General features: G+C 49.2%; 1 protein-coding gene across 3 annotated transcripts; it reads right to left on the reverse strand.

The window, feature by feature from the left end:
- Window positions 1-537: 537 nt before the first annotated feature.
- Window positions 538-14,759, reverse strand: LOC125724928 (myotonin-protein kinase). 3 transcript variants are annotated; one of them, XM_049001406.1, is made up of 15 exons: window positions 13,799-14,759; window positions 9,573-9,664; window positions 9,395-9,478; window positions 9,102-9,197; window positions 8,810-8,958; window positions 7,431-7,524; window positions 7,122-7,319; window positions 5,637-5,885; window positions 4,773-4,852; window positions 4,528-4,624; window positions 4,309-4,457; window positions 4,001-4,098; window positions 3,602-3,712; window positions 3,041-3,115; window positions 538-2,355 (listed from the first exon to the last, which is right to left on the reverse strand). In XM_049001406.1, the coding sequence occupies exons 1-15, from the start codon at window positions 13,962-13,964 to the stop codon at window positions 2,330-2,332; spliced, it is 1,764 nt and encodes a 587-aa protein (XP_048857363.1). In that variant the 5' UTR covers window positions 13,965-14,759; the 3' UTR covers window positions 538-2,329. The 3 variants fall into 3 exon arrangements, with proteins under 3 accessions (XP_048857363.1, XP_048857362.1, XP_048857364.1); XM_049001405.1 differs by having other exon boundaries at window positions 3,563-3,712; XM_049001407.1 differs by lacking the exons at window positions 3,041-3,115; window positions 3,602-3,712.
- Window positions 14,760-18,002: the final 3,243 nt, after the last annotated feature.

The following is an 18,002-nucleotide window of genomic DNA, read 5'->3' on the forward strand; positions in this document are numbered from 1 at the left end:
CGCCCCCTGCAGTCGCGGAGGATCAACTAACTTAACGGCCGATAGAAACCCCGGACTCACTGCTAAAAGTAACTAATAGCAACAGTCCTCAGAATAAATAATGTTCTTATTTTTATTTTGCGTGCTAAAATTAATTGAAATTTTGTAAGAAAAGATGTATTGTGGCTATGAACAAAATTCAGGCATAATCTCGTTTCAACGTCGTATAACCAAGGGAGCGTGTCATTTCTTGCTTATTTACTTAGGGACCTTACATGGGGTAACTAATTTAGCACAAAATGATTGCACACATTACCCAGATAGATGACGAAATTCCGGGTTAATTTTGTCAGTAACGCTGAAGCAGCATATTAACCTCGCGGACTCTTATATCATTACAATTAAATGTGCATGATCAAGCCATATAAGAATGATTAATTGCGTGGGAGACCAAATAAACAGCAAATGCATTGCGGTATCAATCCCAGATCTGCTGTAGAGCTGACAGCGACACTGGGAGCATGCCTGGTAGACTTAGTACAAGGAAATGACCCGAAATTAATAATGCATCTCTTTATTGGTGTTACAAGAACAACTTCGGTGATTACACGTGAGCAAGAATAAACTCTTAAATATTTTCCTCGTAATAAAATAAACGCCTGCAAAATCTTTTAAAAACGACAATATATTACGTTCTCATTATGTTACCTAGTACGTGAAGGTTATGTGCGTCCGTCATGCAGTAACTGAAATATTGCACACTTTTGTTAAAATCACAACCATTGCATACAACTCCCGTTTACATGCAGCACTGAACTCAGCAACACCCACCGCGACCCTCCGTCATCCTCTTCCCGGCTGCTACATTCCGTGTCTTATTAGTAAACATCATGCATCCGTGAACGTGACGAAAATTACGAGAACGTCCCACTTAAAGCCCCCAACCCCGACCTCGATGGAGGGCACACGAACCCTTCGTGTCCTTGGTTACCGACTATCACGGCCCCGTCCACCCAGACTGACCCCACCCCACATTATTATTAAGCATCATATAGTGCAATATGTATTAAAGGTAAAATGCAATACATGCCGAAATGCATCTGCACAAGTTGCACATGTAGACCAATGACTAGTTGGAAAATTCAAACAAGTGTAAACATTAGTGCTGTGTTATACAAAAGAACAGGGCAGGACATATCCAGCCTTTCGACTTGAAGGCCTGTCAGGCCCACCCCTCGCACCTGATTGGCTGCTTGCCCTCTCCTCCTTTTCACACTGGTGTACAGTACAGTGCCCTTTAAGAACCACAGAATTGGTCCTGTTAAGACTAGTTAAGACTAAGAGTCATTTAACATCACAGTTGCGCACGTCAAACGCCATCAATATTCTGCGACAACCCTCCCCCCTGACATGTCTGTGTGTCCTTTGCACGCAAGTCACCATCATCTTCATCAAATCCCCAAGAAAGTGTTGCATCTTCCTATCCTAAGTGGCAGAAATGTTCTGTGAAGTCCTGACGAATGCTTCACATGCCTACACTCAACCCTTGTCAGCAGGCCTCATCAGCAGGCCTCGTCAGCTAGTCCTCCTGAATCTGTTTACAAACATCTGGCTGCCCATTTCTGCTTCTGGCTGTCCATCTTGTTGGATTTACGCATTTCTGTGTGGCACTGCAGACACATCAGAAATCTTTGCATAGAGGTTCCCTTGGTTAATTTCAGCAAAAAACACATTTCCGCTGCAGGGATGAGTCCTGGAAGTTCTGGAAGGTTGCCGTCTCAGAACGTACAACCATGCTGGTCCATTGCCTGACCTCCTGCATGCCGTGTAACCTCAGCGACCTCCACTCGTCTCTCTCTGCTGCTTGCTCTCCACATCTCCTGGACTCAGTCCATCCCTGATTCAGTAAAGCACTGGTAAGGCACATTGAATAGTCCACAGTATTGGTGTATCAGATTTGGGGAGGGTGACTGATCTCTCCCTTGCTTCAACTGAAGAACAGTAGGAAGGTAAAGAAAGCAGAGAGGCTCCAATTTCAAGAAGTCCATCATTCTCTCTGCTGTTCTGCCTGGAACCCTGTGTACCAGTGCCAGCTAGATGGGTTGCCCTGATTGGACATTGCAAAGTCACCTGGTCCATACTGTGTGGCCGGCTTTGTCATGGACCTCCACTGCTGTGATCTTGTTGACACTTTGGTGTTGGAGAAAGGCAACTCCAAGATGCTAGGTGAGATGGAGGGATCGACAAGTGCCCCCAGTGTGAGGAGAGGGGTCAAGAGATGTCTCAACTGCACAGCCTCCTCCAGGCACAGAGTGCCCCCTCCCCACCTCTGCACACCAACAGGTAGCCCTCACAGGTCACCTGAGGCCACTTCACCTGAGGGAAAGAACCAGGGACGGATAGCATCATCAGAAGAGTGTTCGATAATACTGGCATGACCATGATTTTTCCATAGTTGAACTCTAGAGTCAGTTAAAATGTTGTTGAAGGTTTTGGAATTTGGTGTTGATATGAATGCTGTTGATGGTCTTGGTGTTGATATGAATGCTGTTGGTGGTCTTGGTGTTGATATGAATGCTGCTTGGTGTTGGTGGTCTTGGTGTTGATATGAATGCTTTTGATGGTCTTGGTGTTGATATGAATGCTTTTGATGGTCTTGGTGTTGATATCAATGCTTTTGATGGTCTTGGTGTTGATATGAATGCTTTTGATGGTCTTGGTGTTGATATCAATGCTTTTGGTGTTGGTGGTCATAGTGTTTAGTGTTGATATTATCACTGTGTTGATTATAATGTTGACATAAATGAACTGGTATGGGAGCTTATGTTGCTTCTTTGGCTAAGAAGTGGAAGTAGACAGAACAAAAGACAGGAGCCTGAATGCCACAGTGGAGGCCATTAATTCCTGCCACGACCTGCTGCACACCTGTCCCATCACTCCGACCAGCAGGTGGCGCCCTCCCACAATTCCATATACAAGTTCACCTACGTTTGGGTCTGTTCTTCGGTTTTGAAATATTTGCCATATCTACTCATTTGAGAACATAGATAACTGCCCCTACCCTGTGGAAGAGCAGCAGGTATCAGTGTAGAGGGATCACTAGCGGATGATGGCAGACAGGAGGCGCCGTTGTCCTCTGTAGGCACATAGATTGGGCCAGAATGTAGGATAATGGGGAAATGGATCAATCAAGTGGCAGGAAAGAGAGGATATAAAGGCAAAGTTCTCCTGCGAGACTCTATAGCGTTATACGCTACCAAGAAACCTGCACATCAGCACACAGAGTATCCTTTGGCAAAATTTACCCTTATGTATGAATACATGATATATGCATTTATATTAAGATCTTCTGCTTTCCAAAACCAGACCCAGTGTCAGTCAACCCATTAGGAGACATAGGCGGCTGCGTAGGGTGTCATCTTCTGAGGGGGCACCGACATGGCAAAATGCCCCCCTCCTGACCTGGCGGAGCAGCTCGGCTATGGCTCCACATGGGCTTTCACCGGAACTATCTATGCCCCCACCATATCGTTAAATCAGTCTGTATAAGAGGAAACAAACACTCAACCAGACTCTCACTGACTGAATCTACCCCACAAGGGATCTGCCGGGGTGCGCGTACTGGGCGAGGAGGAGCTCAGCTGCTGGGCTCTGATGCCTGGAGATGGGGGGGGCGGGGGGCTAGGGTCAACCGTAGCCCTCAGACCTGGGTGGGGGGGGCAGACATTCAGCTCTGAGGACAGAGGGGACATAAAAGAAGGGGCAGGACATCAGACCAGGAAGACCAAAGCTTTCTGGTAACGTACCAAAAAAAGTGGGATCCAGTCAAGCTTCTTTCCATGGCTGCATTTGCTTAACAAATTCATAACGTGAAGAATAAGTGCAATAGAATCACCAAGGGCCTAATTCTCCGTGGCCACCAGGGGGCAGCGTTGTGACTTTAAACTCAATGATCTGATGACAGAATGGAAAATATCACTGGAAAAGTTGCAATGGTGGGTAGCGCTGGGCGGATGCTTGCCTGAGTCGTCCTTGATGCATATGCTCTCGATCTCCTCCCGGAGCGTCGCCATCTCCCGCTCCAGCTCCCCGTTCCTCTTCTCTGCCTCCCGAAGCCTCCTATAACAAGGGGGGGGGGGGCAGCAATACTTGCGTTAATCATCTCCTCTATGCAGAAATCACTTGCATGTGAGCATCCCATCCCATGAAAGCAAAGATAAAATATATGTAAATTACTAAAATGAGACAATCATGCAGGTCATCCAGACTCTAATCTCGGGAGAATCTGTTCTAGAAACACCTGTAGCTGACATGCACATGGACAAGTACCTGTGCAGGTCATCGCTCCACGCCGTGTTTAGCTGTGCCTTGTCGCTGCCACACACAGCATCTGCTGTTCCTGGCACGGCCAGCAGGGGGAGCACCTGCAGCACTGGCAGCTCAGCGCTGGGACTATCCCTAAGCTGCCATACTGGACTCTGCAACAGGCACAAAGTGAGTCGTAGTGTCTTGAGTTATCACAGCTGCCAATTGCGATCTGGCTCTCACCAGTTTCTCCTGGAACCTCAGAGTGTTGCGGTCTTTGACTGCCTGCCTGTCAATCTCCATCATGATGTCATGACTCCGATCCATTGCCCCTGTCTCTCTACAGAAAAGAAAGAAACCTTTTACGTGTGTTAAGCTCTATAGACAACTTCCACAATCTGTGTGACTTAATAAGATGCATTATTTTCATTTGGGCAGCAGGGGGCGAAATTCCTACCTTTTGGATAGAAGCTGAGAATGTGTCTCACCTCGTGGCTGTGTAGGAGTAGCCCACAAAGGCCAGGTGAACCCCCACAGGCGCCCGGTCCATGACGTCACACAGCGTCTCCTGTCGGACACAGAGTTTCCTCCACACGTGACTGTGTTCCCAAATGATTGTGCCGAGAAGCTCGACCTGCCGACTAGCCCTTCAGACTTCGTGCCGGTGGCACCGTCAAACGTTTGCTCCAGCAACACCCAAATTTAGACACAGCTTGAGAAATGACAACAACCCGGCCAGTTTTACCCAGAAATAGCTGTGTTTATGTTCGAAAAAGAAGCATGGATGTCAGCTTGCCAGTAATAGCCCACCAGTGAAAGGAGCTACATTTCTGCGCCCCGGTTTTTATGCGAGAAGTACAAAGAGAACTTGCCACAAGCCCAGAACGTCAATAAACTGCAAATTTCATAGGAGTGAACACAGTATAAAAAAGCCACACGTGTCTCTGGATAATTATAGCAAAACCTGCCGGTGTTTCGGTTTCCTCAATCTTGCTAAAAAGTTTACGTTTTTGGAGAATGCGGAACGCGTTCCCGTAGCTATGGTTAAGCAAAACAGACATATGTATAATCAGTGAGAGAAAGAGCAGGGAGCCACGTGTGCATGGTTGGAATCTAGATTATTAAACCCCGCCCCAATGCAGCAGGACAAATCGCTAACTGCTGAGGATTCTAAGGGCTCCCACAGGAGTTCCATAAACCCCTGGGGAGGGTCCCTTTAAGCATAGAGCCCCATGTGACTTGGAGTGAATCATTGTCTGTTTGTTTAATGTTGAACATAGTAGAGGAAACCGCCGGTAATGACGGCAGTGGGTGGGGGTCAGAGTGGGGGTGAGGGTCGGCTCCATAATTACCATCTCACTGAGGCAGTCATCGAGGACGTCGAAGTTGGAGGTGTCCGTGGGGTTGGACACCTCTGGCAGGAACGGCGCTGGCTGGCGGTGCAAAGAGCTCCAGTCCAGGCCGGAGAGGAAGGGGTGCTTCCGAAAGTCCCCACAGCCGCCGGCACCCAATCGCTTCTCCCGTTCGCAGATCAGACCCTCGATGAGTGAGCGTGCCTCAGCGGAGACCTCGGGGCCCGACAGCGGGAACTCAAAGTACTCCTGGAGAATGCGTGCGTGCGCACGCGCACACACACACACACACACACACACACACACACACACACACACACACACACACACACACACACAGTTCATAAACTTTCGGCCCTCGTTTATCGCGGTTAATCATTTCCAGACTGTACCGCGATACGTGAATTTCCGCGAAGTAGGAATTCATAAGTAGGAAAGGATAATTTTCGTAGTTAGAGTATAGAAAACCTGTTTACGACCTTCTAAATGCGGTTTTTAATATTATTAGAGCTCTCTAGACAGAGAATAACACCCTTTAGTCACCATTACTGTTATGTTTGCTGGACACGGAAGCAGGAACGGGGAGACGAGGAATCAGGATCGAAGGGTTTATGTGGAATTACTCCAGATAGAGTAGTGTGGCGCACAAGAGAATCGTACAGGCAAGTCATGACAATTACACTCGTATTACCCAATATATTAGACAAAATAAGACATATTACACGTTACAAATACCATATTATTATCATTGTGCATTTAATTACGAAGAGCAAAGCTGCTTCCAATGCGTAGCGATGTATCATTTTCACTGTCTCGATCAACTTCATAATGAATAAACAAAAAACCGCAATGGAGTGAAGCCGCGAAAATCGACTGTATATATGTTATTGTGGGAAGTTCCAGGGGCATAATCAGGGGCGGAGCCATAAGAGGAACCTCCCGTACACTAAATACAGATAATTTATACTGATATGATTCTTCTTAACAACTAGAATATATTTATATATTTGCCCCGGTACCTTGTGTGAGGTTGTTTCGCCACTGGGCATAATCCAAACTTTGATAACTGTAACCCTTAATCAGTCCTAACCTTAACCATAAATAAATAATATAAGTCTTTTGACATTTCTAGTTTTTTAATTGTAGTCACAGTTTTTTTCATATGCGTGGTGAAGTCATGGTCCCCAATACCACCACACACACACACACACACACACACACACACACACACACACACACACACACACACACACACACACAGATACACACCTGCACAGAGTTTCTGGTTGCTAAGGAACTATCACCAGCTCTGAGCAGTTTACCAGCAGTCAACCAACTCTCAGTCCTGTAAACCACTGTAATTTCAACCAAGTCCCAGTTAGGTACTAACCAACCAGTTTCGCTTTCCAGTAACAAGCTGCAGACATTAAGACGTAAAGCAGTCTGCCTGGATCAGCATGTCTGCTGGAAACCGTCTGCCCTCACCTTGAAGTGGATGATCTTGGCGTACGTCTCTGAGATGCTCTCTGCATAGAAGGGCGTGGTTCCGAAGAGCATCTCGTACGCGCAGATGCCCACCGCCCACCAGTCGCACTCCGGTCCGTAGCCGCCGCCCCCCTCCACGGCTCGCAGGATCTCGGGGGACAGGTAATCCGGCGTGCCGACCGCCAGGGATGAGAAAACCTGAGAGGGTCCATGGGGGTGTCAGTCAATAGTGCATGCAGCAGGAACGCCGGGCAGATAACGGGAACGCCGGGAACGCCGGGCAGATAACGGGAACGCCGGGTCCCTCACCATGCCATCTTCCTGAAGCCTCAGGCACGAGCCGAAGTCGCCCAGGCGAATGTGGCCATCAGCGGTAAGTAGGACGTTGTCTGGTTTGATGTCCCTGAGCGGTGAGGGGTGAGGGGTGAGGGGTGAGGGGTGAGGGCAGGCACAGGGCACGTCTCGAATTGCATGGCACATCCATACAAGAACATGGCAAATACATACATACATACATAAATACATACATCTAGCAGAGGACGAGCAGTGGGTGATATAACAGGTAGCCTGTTTCAGAGGCATGGAGTGCTGGCTCTGAGGCTAGGGATCAGTGCCAGCAACTGGAAGGTTGCCGGTTCAAATCCTGTGAATGCTTGGAGTGATTCTACTCTGTTGGGCCCTTGAGCAAGGACCTTAAGCAGTTGCCGCTGCAGCTGCAATTGCCTCGTCCTGGGTATGATGTTAATCTACATCCAGCCCCATAAGGAAGTCCTCCAACTCACAGGGGAAAAAGTTGAGGGTTGGTGGCAGGATTGACACTCCAGTCACCGGAGAAAACCTCACACTGGTCCATTCAGATTAGTGTGGTGCTGAGGTATCACCTGCCGCACGCCTGCACTCAGGTTCTCATCCCTGAGGTGGTTTGTCGTGTGGTGGGTGTGGCAACGCGCTGTAATCTTTTTTCAGAGAAACTGAAGTTGTGTTTGGAAATGAAACACAGGTTTTTGATGTTGGGCTGTACCTATATGAGTTCACCACGGTAAGGCTTAGGGCTGGGCCCTGGCACAGATGCCCTGATTCAATTCACTCCTATTTGATTAGGTTCCGATTCGATATGAAACCCATAGGAATGTGATATGAAACTCTATGTAGCAGCTTTCCGTATTTGGAGAGAAGTTTGAAAAGCTCTAAATGGAAAGCAAAATTACAAATGCAGAGTCACTGGAACCAAACTGTGAAAACCACAAAAAAAAAAAGCGCAAAGGCTTGTATACCAACATCTTTTCACTTGAGGAACATTTGGGTTTAGTTCTCCAAAAACAAAAGCAATCAGTCTCAGTCGAACCACAAACAATAACTTCTGACTAAAAAGAATAGCTGTAAATAAAAATGGGCAAATCTAAACCTCGCAGGCCATGTTTACGAAGGACTTTATCTTAGATATGTGCCAAAATATAAATTAGAGCCTTTTTATTTGAGGAACGGAGTGGAATTATTTAGGGCTGGGAAACAGCTCTGATCTCACATTCCGATTCATAAACGCCCGATTGGATTCCATTTCATTTCAATTTATGACACATTCAGTAACATGCGATCGATCTAGATCGATCTTGAGATTTTGTTGGTCAATACTGAATCACGATTAACCGTAAAATCGATATTTTGTCCCACTCCTAGTAAAGCAGTACCTGTGTACATATCCCAGCCTATGGATGGAATCCACGGCCGTCACCAACTCTGCCAGGTAGAACTGGGCCATATCCTCTGGGATCCGGTCCCCGAATTTACTGAGCAGGGTCAGCAGGTCACCACCAACGTAGTAATCCATCACCAGGTACTGGGTAAAAATTAGGGGTTTATTCAAACATTTACTACGGTTAACAGCAGCCTATGTGTTTCATTCAGCAAGCTCCTTAACCACAGCACCACCTGCTGGCCACCTTGATTTTGCAGGTTGACTTTAATAATGAGAGTGGCTACCAGGTAGTTGTCGTCCTGGAAGGCGTAGTGCAGCTCGGTGATCCAGCGGCGATCGCCTTTCACCAGCACCTCCCGTTCCTCCTGGTAACACCCTGTCTGATGGGGGGGGGGGGGGGGGTATGGCATGTCATGTTTTGCTGATAACCATGAATGTTCCCTCATTTCAAGGTGTCACTGGATTTATGCTATGCTGGCTCTTCTGTTCCACTGGCACCAGCTGGGATTCAACCTTTTTCACGGCAGCCATTTTTTTTTTTAACCTCTATATCTCAGCTGTCGGGGGAGGGCCTCACATCTCCTCGCTTCAGCATGTCCCACTTGTTCATGATCTTTAGGGCGTAAATCTGCTGTGTCTCACGCATGCGTGCCAGCGCCACCTGCAGGGGAAGCAGTCAGATTCAGACAACGGGAAACCCCCCCCCTCCCCCCCCCGGGCCCCTCCGCAAGGGGGGTTGAACCCCGCCTCCTCACCTCACTGAAAGTTCCTCGGCCAATCACTTTGAGGATGTCAAAGTCGTCGCGCTGGATACGAGTCTTCTTCACCTGCCTCACCAGTGGCTCAGCTTTGATTGGATAGGAGTCAAGAGAGATTGTTGCCATTGGTTAGTCAAACCCATGTGACAGCCAAAACCTCAATGGATTTAAGCAGCTGATCTTATTATATGAATGGATGCTTTAGACTTCCCTCATACTGATCTAATCAGTAGACAGGCTGGGGCCTGGGAGGCTTGGCAAGTCCCATCTGTTCATGGGGAATGTGGTAAATCCCACTTTTACACGCAATGTTTACTGTAACCCCCCCCCCCCCCCAGACCCTCCGCAAAGGCCCATTCTGTTCCTTCTACCTGTCAAGCAGCCACTTGAAAGTACAGGGAACCATGCGGCTTCCCAGGAAACACGGGCAACAAACAGTGAGGACTGGCCTACGTCATGCCAGGCCTGGGGGGGGGGGGGGCGGGGCGGAGCTGGGGGCGGAGCTGGGGGCGGAGCTGGGGGCGGAGCTGGGGCCCGCCCAGCACTTCTCCTTTAAGAAATCAGAGCCACAAATAGCCCAGTGGCTAAGAATAGCTGCCGCTGGTTAAGTCTTTTTTAAGGCAAGTATTCCAGACCTTCACATCCTTCCCTCTCGCTCTCTCAGGGTCTCATGCAGACAGGAATGCAGGCGAGTCCAAGGCAACACTATAAACTGTTTTAGTGAAAGGAACAGGGAAGTTTCCAGAAACGGCTGAACCCCCCCCCGCCCCCCCAGTGCCCTGGGCCCTCCTTTCCCCAACAAAATTCAGAAATGCAGGGCTTATTAATAAACGCTCAGCTCACCTACCTTAGTGTCACACCTGTCCCATGATGTGACATGCCACCAAAGCGGCCACCAGATGGCGCCACAGAGAGGCCACAGCCTAGAGAGTGAAGAGGGAGGCCCCTGCCCCCCCCCCATGTTAACGGGGCTAGTGACAGAGAGCAGGGTCCCCATGTGAAGTGGAAAGTTGAGCGTGGATGTGCTCCCCCCCCCCCCCATGCTCCTCGCAAGGGCTGTGTTTACCACCGCCCTGCTGTCGTGGATGGGGGCCAGCCCATCTGCCAGCCTCATAAATGGAAATCTCTCCAGCGGGGGGACAGGGATGCAGCACACTGTGTCTGCTCTGTGTCCCCCCCCCCCATGTCCTCTTATTCTTCTGTGCCCCAAAAATTCTCCCTGACAATGATGCCTCCATTCTCCATCCCTCCCTGTAATCCCTGTGGTTTACAGGAAGGACCCCAAACCCTTCTGGTTGGAACAGTAAGGAGGAGATCAGCTAGTCTGAACATACAGTGTGTCAGAACCGGGCCGGGTCCGCCAGCAACCCCCAGGCCCGATCGCCCGGACCTTGCACTGGGAGGGCTGCGGGCTGTTCCTCTATGTGTTCACTCTGGCCGGGTCCCCAGCTGCCCCCCCCCAGCCAGCCAGCCATGTAGGGAGTGTCAGCCTAGTATACCACACTCATGCACAGCAAGGCGGGTGGGAGGAGAGAAAGCAGGAAAGAGACAGAGAGGGAGGGAGAGACAGAGAGAGGAACACAGACAGACAGACAGACAGACAGACAGGCAGACAGGCAGACAGGCAGACAGGCAGACAGAGTAACAGAGAGGGAGACAGAAAGAGAGAGAAACAGAAAAAGAGACAGACAGACACAGACAGTTCCTTCTGTCTTCACCCTCAGGTTGTTCTTGTGGTTTAATACTGACTAATTGCTGCTTATGGACTATTTCATGACAGGTCAGTAGGTCACTTGAAAACGTAACTCGTGGTGTGTGGGGGGGCTGCATTCTCAGACGGTAGAAGGACAGAGAATGCACTCAGGAGAGGGAGATGGACCTGCAGTTTCTCATGCCAAAGAATCGCTAAAGTAACACATATAAACTGTGGATTGCAACCCCCCCCCCCCCCACACACACACACAGGAAGAGGGAGTTAAGATCGGCAACAGAGCTAAAGTCTGCTCGTTCATTAAGGGCTTAAATCGCCATTCTAAGCATTAGCGGGGAGTTTGTGCACCTGGTGCTGCTCTGTTCCTGTTTTTAATTGCTGTTCAGTGTTCATCTCACGCTCTGCCAATTCAAAGATGTCGTCCAATATGATGCGAGATGACGAGAGCTGTGCTGAGAGTGCGGAGACTGGAAGGCTGAGGGATGGACGAAGGAGTGGACAGAGAGAGAGGCAGAGCAGGCTGGGGGGTTGGGGGGTGGCTCAGGGGCCGCTGGTGGAGCGTTTGTGGTCTGCGGGAGCGTGGATGCTGTTCCTCAGCCGGCACAGCCCTCAGGCCACTCTGCACGAAAGCAGCTGCAGTGACAGGCACATAAAAAGAGGAAGCCGCACAAGCTCATGCAGAAAATACGCCTGATATTTATACTGTGGCCCCAGGGCAACATGACTTCACCACGCATATGAATGACAGACCTGGACAGACTAAGATCCCATGTAATGAGAAGCGGAGGTGAGGTTTTGCACCTTTTGTTCAAAGGTCTGAGGCAAAGTGACCAGCGACTGGCACAGATGGAGAAACAGTGCTGATACAGACTGCCATAAAAAGACACAGTGCTGACAGACTGCTGTCCCCAAACCCAGTGGTGATACAGACTGCCATACACAGACCAAGTGCTGATACAGACTGCTGTATAAAGATCAAGTGCTGATCGAATGCCTTACACAGACCCAGTGCGATACAGACTGCCGTACAAACACCCAGTGCTGATACAGAGTGCTGTACACAGACAGTGCTGAGGCAGACTGCCATACACAGACCTTGTGCTGATATAGACTGCCATACAAAGGTGGAGTGCTCATACAGATTACTGTACAAAGACCTTGTGCTGATACAGACTGCCGTAAAAACACACAGTGCTGACAGACTACTGTCCCCAAACCCAGTGGTGATACGGACCGCCATACACAGACCCAGTGCAATACAGACTGCCGTACAAACACCCAGTGCTGATACAGAGTGCTGTACACAGACAGTGCTGATGCAGACTGCCATACACAGACCCTGTGCTGATATAGACTTCCATAAAAAGACACAGTGCTCATACAGATTACTGTACAAAGACCTTGTGCTGATACACAACCTCCATACAGAGACCAAGTTATGACACAGACTGCCGCACAGACCCAGGGCTGAAACACAGAGGACTGTGCTAATGAGCAGAGTAGTAATTAGCAGCCTACATTAAGTCCCTGTCTTATTAAAACTTGCTTACAAGACTCTGTGCAGCATGTGCAGCATTTGGGTCTTGAGTTGGAGGTCAAACAACTCTGCAGATTCACCTGCAGTTCAGCCAAGGGGGCCCCCAGTGGCCAAACAGCGAAGGACAGTGAGAGTCCAGAACTGTGCTACCAGAGAGCTGTGAAAGACCCTGTGCGAACAGACAGACCCCACAGTTCCATTGAGTCTGTAAGCACATGTAAGCCTTTCAGCTGTCTGTGATCCCAACTGTTTTGCCTCGATTTAACCAGCTGAATGCTGCTCCTATAGCCCTCAGGGTCATCATTAACGCCCCACCAAGCCCCCTGAAGACCAGGTCAAGGGGAAGCCCTGGCTGCGGCAGACGGATAGTCATTTCCAGAGGGTGGGACTGGACCGTGTATCTGCCTGGGGGATCGCTGGGATTCCGAGGAGTTTTGCTGCTTGGCGGGTACGGCATTGCGCTGCATCAGTGCATGCTCCCCAACCTTACCTGACCTGGGGACTCCGTCAGGGAAAAGGTGGGCGTGATTTCCCCTCTGACCGCAGCCCGCTGTGTTATTAAGATGTCGTTCAGTGAGGAAGGCGATCTCCAGCCTCACAAACAGGAAACAGGGGACTGTTAGCCCCAGGAGACACCGGATTACACCCAGCTTAACTCCGCTGACAGAAAGGGCTGTGTTTGGATGGCAGTGATGTTAGTGAGGTCGAGACCTAGCAGAGGCTGCGACCGCCGTCCGGAGTGACACGCTTTACCCTAAACAGCCTCAAGACATATACACAGGAAGCCGAAACAACTGTGAAACAGGTCAGTTAGGATACGGTGTGTCACATGACACCGGCGGAACACGATGCTGCAGTAATTCTCAGGAATCGATCCCTGTAGCATTAAATCAGAGCTGTCGATGCCCCGGGTGCCAGGGGTGGGCACTACCCACGTCACGCTTCCTATCATGGACTACTTGCCCAAATACTCACCCCAGTTCAGAAAGCCGCGCACGTATCTCTCCTGTGCGAACGGCGAGGCGCGGAACTCCTGGTACACGCCCACCAGCAGGTCCAGCAGCGTCTGCAGGCCCACCGGGCCGGACCCGCTCGCCCCGCCCTCCCCACCCGTCTCCTGTGGCCCGGAGCCTGTGGACATAGTGCCGGTTCCCGCCTCAGCGGCCCATGGTCCCGTCGGAGGAGCTGTTCCCGCCTGCCCCCTTACCTCCACTCTGATTGGCCGCTGGTGGCCTGCCCTGGCTACAGGTTTTGACCTCAGCCCTCTGCTGTCTCTCTCTCTCTCTCTCTCCCTTCTTCACTCCCTCGCTTCACTGCTGTCTCTGCCTGACTCGCGGCGTCCCCAGCTCAAGCTTGAGCCCTTTTTTGGTGAGTCTCCCTCCCTGCACCTCCCACCCCCTTTCTTTCTCCGACTCGTCTCTTTCACTCTTTTTTCCTTCTTACGGCTGAGGCTCTCTGAGGTCAGCGTCTCCACCCCAGTGCCATCCGGCCCGGCTCCTTGCTCTCTGCTTCTCGCCCAGGTGACCCTGTCTCACGCCTCCTCCATGTGCCCTTAAACCCTGTCCGTTGTCATGGCACCATTCCTCCTCCCTGCCCTGTAAATCTCCCAGTGCCTCCTCGTCCCTCACGGCCCGTTACAGCCTCGCCACCCGCCCCACGTCTCTCTGACATTGTTTATCTCCGACCTGAGGTCTTTCTCTCTCTCTCTCTTTCTTTCTCTCCTCCTAGTGTTTTTCTTGGTCTGTTTTTCCTTTTCCAGCTGACAGACCCCCCTCCCTCTCTCCCCATCTCTCTCAGTCTTGTTTATAAATACTCCTTGGCTACGGAATCCCTCCATCTGTCCTGCCCCCCACCTCTTGCTCTGACAGACAGACAACGGCACATGACACATTCAGGAATGTCCTTTTTCCTGCTACACATCCAATGTTACACAGTATCTTCTACATTTGCGTAACAGGACTTGCATGATTTACTTTGTGTATTTTTATATTACTGGTAAATTTCGCTTCTGCATTTTTGCCTGACAATAAAAGTACCTATCTTTGTGGGGGGGGGGGGGGGGGGGTGTCACAGGTTCAGCCCTTTAGTATTCTGTTACAACAGCACCACCTGCTGGAAGAATCAGCGCCCCAGACGGCTGCACCGTGAATCGATGTGCTGGCTGAGACTGAGCCACTCAGCTGCCTTCTGCCACAATTTGATGCTTCCCTGCAGATTCACAAACACTTATGCCCACGGTACATGGCAAGTTCAAGCTGTCTGACTCTCCAAAGCGTGGTTCTGTGTTGGACAGAGGGTCTGTCTGGGTGAATTTAGCCTCGTCACACTGCTAGTATTACAAACATATCAAAATTGAATAAACCCTCCGGTCCCCTTGCCCGAATAACGCTGAGAAACAGACAGACTTTCACAATTTCACCCACCCGTGCTTCTCTATCCCTTTCTAAAGCGCCATCTAGTGTCCGTAATTGGAAAATAGGTTGCTCTCAGATGGCCTTCGCACGGTACTGGTAAGAGAAATGAGGCTTCAAAATTACCATCAACCAACAGTCATGACTTGTCTCAAGGGACACCAACTAATAATGTGACCCTAGTAGTCCCGGCCACTGCAGGTTCCGTGCCCTCATTTAAGCTTAAACCCACTCAGATTCAGCCAATTTAATCCGCAATCACACCCGAAGGGCAACAGTCACCAATTCACTCAGACTGCAATAGGGAGACTCAGGGACTTGAAGGAAACACACGTGAACAGAAAGATATTTCTGAACAAACACAGCAGGGCATCGATTTTTACTCGTGACCTTGCAGCTACAGAAATAGTAATTATACTGCCAGTAGGATTGTGCGGACCAATAAAACGTGTCATGTGACCCGGACTTCACGTTCAAAACGTGTCATGTGACTCGGGCTTCATGTTTAAAATCCCCTTAATTGGCGTAGACTTCACGTCCAACTGTGTGAACCGGTAATAAATTGTTTCCCACAAGTTGCGGAAAGTATTTAGCTGTAAAAAGAAAAACAACGAATTCAAGTTACATACTGTACACACGTGTAAGCTCCCTGGTTCTACAGTGATGAAAGCTGAACCCCCCGACTGAAGGCAATAAATTATAACCCCCCCCCCCCTCAAGTTTAACACTGTGTGTCACCAGACACTGGGCGCTTCTCGTAAACCCTCTTAACCTTGGGATGGCGGTCATGTGGGGACGGTCTAAACCAGGCGAGAATGAAGTTATTTCACAGGACAGACAAGTTAAAAGCAGGAATGACTTTTTTTAAAGTCTGCCCGGAAGGACTAGTATTTACAAAAAAAAAAAAAAGAAAAAAAACGTATGAAAGTCATTGCACCTCCCTCCTGCTTCAGCTGTCGCGAACAGAGTCTTCTGCTTAGGGAACTTTCTCAAAGCTGGTGTCATATTTACCGCAAACAAACCTGCGACGGTGCTGCTGGAGATCCCGCTGTGGGTTATACGCTGTTTACCGTGTCATCGCCAATGTTCATTGGTATTCAGGAAGAGACGACTCCCAGGAATAGCGATGCCAGGCTTACCCCGGAGGTGCACCATGAAAGTAGCTACCTGCAAAAACTGGCTATTTATGAGTGTTTTCGGTTCGTTAAAGTCCACGCAAAAGGTGTCTAAAGCGTGAGCCCGCAGTCACCTCTTATTGCACGTTTTTACTGTGGGAAATTTGCTGCAAGGATCAGGTTAAATCTACCCAAAGTCGAAGTTTCATTTGGTTTGTACTTAATAAATATTGTTATGTGTGAAGGACATGGTCTGAAACACTCAGAAAGAGATAATGCACATATTTTCCCGGTTGGGTGTGCAGGGGAAGGTCAGGTTCTCGAATTGTGCATAACTATAGTGTATCATCTCTGTGATTCACGATCCGTCTGGCTGAACTTCCTATTGCACATTTCATTGTGGGAATTGGACGTTCTCAAATCTGAGAACTTACCGCCTGATCTGCTTTCTTAACACTTAAAGCGCAGAAATAAAACCTTTGCACCCCAGTGTATTAACGTGATTACTCCTGATGACAATAGTTTTTTTATGTGTATTCACCATTGGCCTCGTATTTTCTCGTATATTCTATGGGAATATCACGATACCTCTTTGCTTTAATAAGTTCACAGTCAAGCGGACTGCAGAAAACAGGGCTATTTTATGAGCCTCAACTCTGAAGCCGGCAGTACACTAAGTATCCACATAGGGGCAGCAAAAACACGAGTTTATATCACTAACTCGGGCATGTACGCAATGTATGTAATCCTATTTCCAAATTATACACACGTCCTGCCCATTAACAAATGCAGTCTTTTATAGCATATGCTTTGAAGTGATCCGTGAAACGAGATCTTCTCATAGTGACGGTCAACGGAATACAAATTCTTCTTTTATAAAAGAAGTGAAATGAACATCGCTGCCATTCTGTGCCGCAAATGCGATGAGGGGCCAGTTTAATCCTTGGCAGATGTTTTTAAATGGAAGAAAACCATCGTTACCTTGAAAGCAAACCAGGAGTTTAATCGACCCTGTTGAGCCCAAATGCAGCCCAGGTGTCTCATGATGTTGTATTAACCATAAAAATCTAAGCCAGAACGCTGATTAGGGCCACAGCGAAGCCTTCCTGAGATGGTCTGATTTACGTCCTTCACGAGCTTTTTTTAATGTTCACTCTGCTTCATTCTACCTGAACTTATCTAACGTCAAGCTCCTCAAGACTGATCGCCGCTACTCTGCCTCACCCCATCTGCATCGCGCCCAACCATCATGGTGTCCTGCTTGCTCTGACACCCACAACTTGTGTCCCAATGTCCGGGTACACCTAGAACACTGGAGACTGGGAGCAAAACGCTCCATGGAAACCTAGCGGAAGATGGAGGAGTGACTCTTGGGAGACAGATAGCTGACAGGAGATGGGCATCATCTAAGAAGAAAACGCAGTAGAAATTCACCAATGTCCTCCACGGTAATAAGACGTCCTTTAAAACATTCCGCATGGAAGAACGTGTCTATTCGCAAATCGGAATGGTTGAGGTGCTGTCATGTGCTCATAGTAACGGCAGGCTATACTGCTTCACCATCTAAGCCCCCAGAGTTGGGTCCACTTGGGTGGCCTGGCGGACATCAGATCCACACCCTGGTCCGACCTGGGCCTCCGGAGTAGAGCAGGG

This window comes from Brienomyrus brachyistius, unplaced genomic scaffold, assembly GCF_023856365.1.
Source record: "Brienomyrus brachyistius isolate T26 unplaced genomic scaffold, BBRACH_0.4 scaffold58, whole genome shotgun sequence".
Classification (NCBI taxonomy): domain Eukaryota; kingdom Metazoa; phylum Chordata; class Actinopteri; order Osteoglossiformes; family Mormyridae; genus Brienomyrus; species Brienomyrus brachyistius.